Below are 4,732 nucleotides of genomic sequence, written 5' to 3' on the forward strand. Positions count from 1 at the left end.
GAGCGACCCGGCATCTCAGGCGATCTCATCGAGATCGCGCCTGAACAAATTGGTCCTTCGAGCCGGATTCGGCGCGCGTGCGGAGGCAGGAAGAGATTCAAGAAGCGACATTCTAGAGTGACATGACGGAGCAACTGGGCGGACAGCCGCAGTTCCAGCGAATCATCGAGCGATTTCTGGAGAATTTCAAAAGGATCGGGAAAAACAATCTCTCTCCCGTAAAAATCCGTTCCCGAATCTCGTCACTCAAGGAGACTTGGAACTAGTTTCTGAACGGACACGCGGCCCTAGCCAGGACGATTTCCGCGGACGTGCGAGCGACCCTCCCCTACTTCAAGGAGAACCAGTTCGAGACGACGAATGCCGTCTACGAAGCCGCCCTGGATTACATGGCCGAGTGCCTCGAAGAGCTGGAACCGGTAGTGAGTCCCAATCACTCTTTCGCCGCGTCGACCATGCGTACGGACGGTTCGGCCTTTTCTCTCTCTCACCTTCCGCCCATTCGATTGCCCCCTTTCGACGGCAATTACGATGAATGGGAGCAATTCCGCGATAGATTCACCGCGCTTATCCGTAAGAACAAGGAGCTCGACGACTTCACGCGCATGCATTTCTTGTCTTCGTGTTTGAAGGGCCGCGCTGCCGAATGCATCGCAAACATCGCGGTTACCGCCGACAATTTTGAAATCGCGTGGCAAACGCTGACTATGCGGTACGAGAACAAGCGACGATCCCTCAACGCGCATCTCTCCTCTATTCTCAATTTGTCCGTTCTCTCGCGCGAGTCCGCTTCCGAATTACGCGCCTTAAATGACAAAGTCAATGTCGCGATAGCTTCACTCGAAAATCTTAAACGCCGACCGGACGACCTTTGGAACGACATGTTGGTTCACATCGTCGCGCAGAAGCTCGACCCGGTCACCCGCAAAGCGTGGAACTTAAAGGAAGGAGACAAAGATGATCCGCCTTCCTACGTTGATCTCCGCCGTTTTTTGGACTCGCGCACTCGCGCTCTAGAGAACTTTTCCCCCTCGCCGTCGGCTAAGGCTGCTCCGAAAGCCGCCACCGCCTCGCGCATCCACAGCGCAACCGCCTCCGCGAACTCACAAGCAAAGTGTCCTTTATGTCCCGCGCAACATTTCATTAACAGTTGTCCCACATTCAGCGGGAAGAATCCGAGTCAACGTCGCGACATCGTCAAGCAGCACAAACGCTGTTTCAACTGCCTCAGCGCGAAGCACTCTGTCCAAGCTTGTCCGAGCAAATACTCTTGTCGCGTGTGCCAACAGAAACATCATTCGATGCTGCACGTCAACCCGGATTCTTCCTCGAAATTAGCTGAAGCGGACGCGCCCGACAGCTCGTCAACTGCAACGCCGGACCCGAAATGCGATGTCAATTTTTTGTCCGCTTCCCATACCACGCGTCACAAACCGTCGGTTTTGTTAGCGACAGCGTGGGTGACGGTGAGCGCAGAATCCGGTCGTTCCGCCGTTGTCCGAGCCTTGCTCGATCAAGGCTCCGAGATGACCTTCATCTCGGAGAACCTTGCGCAAACTCTACGAGCGAGGCGCGTTCGTCAACCGATCTCCGTCTCCGCCGTCGGCGGCGTTCACGCCGGGACCTTTACGCACATTACGCGTGTTTCCGTTTCCCCGCGCCAATCTCTCGTTCCGTCGTTATCAACCACCGCGCTCATATTAAAATCTTTGACCTCTTACACTCCCAAACAAAGCATGGATCTCTCTTCCCTATCTCACTTGTCCGATCTACAGTAGGCAGACGAGGATCCCACCAGTCTCTGCCCCATCAACATTATAATCGGAGCAGATCTTTACAGCGACATAATCCTTGACGGTGTTCGAAAGGGAAATCCCGGGCTGCCCCTCGCTCAGAACTCCGTCTTAGGCTGGATCATTTCGGGACCGATCGATGCGTCCTCGCGGGATGACCGCTCTAACCCCTCGTCGGTCAATCGCGCCCTCCCGAGTATTTCCGCTCATCATTTGTTCAATTCCCCGACATTGGAGGCGAAACTCCGCCGGTTCTGGGAGGTCGAAGAGCTTCCGCAAAACCCGACTCCCGCGTCCAAAGACGTTCTCTGCGAAAAGCATTTTCGCGCCACTCATTACCGCGACCCCTACGGTCAATACGTTCGTCTCCCCTTTAAGAAAGGCCCTCCGATCTCCATCGGCGAATCCAGGCCCCGCGCCGAACAAATGCTAAAGGCCCTGACGCGCCGGTTCCGGGATAAACCCGCGTTCGAAAAAGAATATCGCGAGTTCTTGGAAGAGTACGAACGATTAGGACACATGCGACTCGCGGCCGCTCCTTCGGATCAAACCGAGCAACACGTGTACATTCCGCATCACGGCGTCATCCGCGAAGGCAGCTCTACCACCCATCTCCGGGTGGTGTTCAACACTTCGTCAGTCACCTCCAACGGAACTTCCTTGAACGACCACTTACATGTCGGTCCGAAACTGCAACGCGAGATCATGGCTATCATTATGCGATGGCGCCAGTACCGCTACGTCTATTCGGCTGATATCGCAAAAATGTATCGCCAAATTTGTATCGATTCTCGCGACGTGAATTATCAGCGCATCGTTTGGATTCGGTCATGCCTCGAGCCGTTAGTTTCCTTCATATTGCTCACAGTAACGTACGGAATGATATGTGCGCCCTATCTAGCCCTACGCGTTTTGGAGCAACTTAGCCTCGACGAAGGTCAAAACTTTCCTCTCGCGACCCTTATTCTTCGCGACAACATTTATGTCGACGACGTGTTGTTCGGTGCTGACGATACCTTTCGCATACGGCAAGCGTGTAATCAGCTCGTGTCATTGTTGCGACGCGGCGACTTCGAATTAAGGAAATGGGCTAGCAACAGCCCCTCCCTTCTATCGGATCTCGACGCCGCCGATCACGGCCTCGCCTGTCACAAACAACTCGCGCAAGACGAATAGGTCAAAATCCTCGGCATAGGGTGGAATCCGGCCACCGTCATGTTCGAATTTCGGGTATCACTGTCGGATGTCACCCCGAATAGCAAACGAGCCATTTTATCCGCAATAGCCAAGCTTTACGACCCCCTCGGCTGGGTCACTCCAGTAATAATAACGGCAAAAATATTTATGCAACATCTCTGGCGCGCGCGAATCGCATGGGACGACGCTATCCCGGAAACCCTCCTCCCGAAATGGCGGGAGCTGTACTCTCGATTATCTCACCTCAGTTCACTCCAAATTCCTCGCTGGACCGGGCTTCGCGCGGACAACCTTCGCGCTGAAATTCACGGGTTCGCGGACGCATCGAACGTCGCGTACGCCGCGGTCGTTTATCTCAAGGTTGTCTCCGCGTCCGGTGAGATAACGGTCACTTTGCTCGCTGAAAAGTCAAAAGTCGCGCCTCTCAAGCCACTGAGCGTTCCCCGGCTCGAGCTTTCCGCCGCATTGCTCCTCGCGCGGCTCGTACACTTCACTCGCGAGTCCCTCGATCTCGCTCGCCTACCGTATCATTGTTGGACAGACGCGAAGATCGTACTCGCCTGGCTTAAACAGCACCCTTCGCGCTGGAAAACGTATAGCGAACCGAGTCGCGGAAATTCAATCCCTGCTGCCGCGCGCGGAATGGCGCCACGTGCCCACGGAGGACAATCCGGCCGATTGCGGCTCGCGCGGAATATTCGGTGATGAGATACTGGGTCACGACCTATGGTGGCGCGGGCCTCCATGGCTGACCTCCGACGCTGACGGATGGCCGTGCGGTGAAGCGACTTTGCCCCCGGACGCTCCCCTCGAGGAAAAGGTTACGGCCCTGCAAAGCGTCGATCCGCTACCGGACTTTGATCTCGCCTCTCGCTATTCCTCGTGGCCGAAGCTGATTCGCGTTACCGCTTACATCCTAAAATTCGTTCAGCTGTGTCGAGCGCCTTGCTCTCGCGCCACGCCGCTCGCCCCTCCGCCGCCTAATAACCCCGCGCCGCGAAGCACCGCTCTGTCCACCTCCGATTGCAACGCCACAAAAACCTTTTGGTTCAAACGCATACAAAACGAGTTGTTCGCTCCGGAAATTCACGCCCTATCGAAAAAACAAGCTGTCGTCTCCAGCAGCTCGCTCTTAGCGCTTCGACCATTTCTGGACAAAGACCGGATTCTACGCGTCGGGGGGCGCCTGACTAAATCTCCCTTTCCGTTCTCGTTTCGTCACCAGATACTCCTCGTTTCCCACCCCTTAGTCACGCTCATTGTGCGTCAAGCTTATTCGCGGGCCCTGCACGCCGGGCCTCAGTTAACTTTAAATATCTTGCGCCGAGATTTTTGGCTAATCCACGGCCGAAGCGTCGTCAGGTTCGTAATACACAAATGCATCGCCTGCGCTCGCGAACGCGCCGCGATCCCCACTCAAATAATGGGAGACCTTCCCGAACCTCGCGTGTCACCCACTCTTCGATGCTTTCTGCATTGCGGACTTGATTACGCGGGCCCGTTGCACGTTCGCGCCTCCGCCGGTCGGGGAATCACCTCGCGCAAGGCTTACATCGCGCTTTTCGTGTGCTTATCAACCAAAGCGATACATCTGGAATTAGTCTCCGATTATTCCACCTCAGCCTTTTTAAACGCGTATTCACGGTTTTGCGCTCGCCGCGGGCTCCCTCAATCTATGTACTCCGACAATGGCACGACTTTCGTCGGAGCCGACCGTGAAATGACTTCCGCGTACCGCTCAG

General features: G+C 55.5%; 1 protein-coding gene across 1 annotated transcript; it reads left to right on the plus strand.

Annotated features, from left to right (window-relative positions):
* Window positions 1-122: 122 nt before the first annotated feature.
* Window positions 123-2,969, plus strand: LOC112455302. Its single transcript, XM_025017120.1, has 3 exons — window positions 123-218; window positions 267-1,574; window positions 1,779-2,969. The coding sequence occupies exons 1-3, from the start codon at window positions 123-125 to the stop codon at window positions 2,967-2,969; spliced, it is 2,595 nt and encodes an 864-aa protein (XP_024872888.1).
* The last annotated feature ends 1,763 nt before the right edge of the window (window positions 2,970-4,732 follow it).

The sequence above is a fragment of the Temnothorax curvispinosus genome, unplaced genomic scaffold (genome assembly GCF_003070985.1).
Source record: "Temnothorax curvispinosus isolate PA1 unplaced genomic scaffold, ASM307098v1 QBEX01006005.1, whole genome shotgun sequence".
Taxonomy (NCBI): Eukaryota; Metazoa; Arthropoda; class Insecta; order Hymenoptera; family Formicidae; genus Temnothorax; species Temnothorax curvispinosus.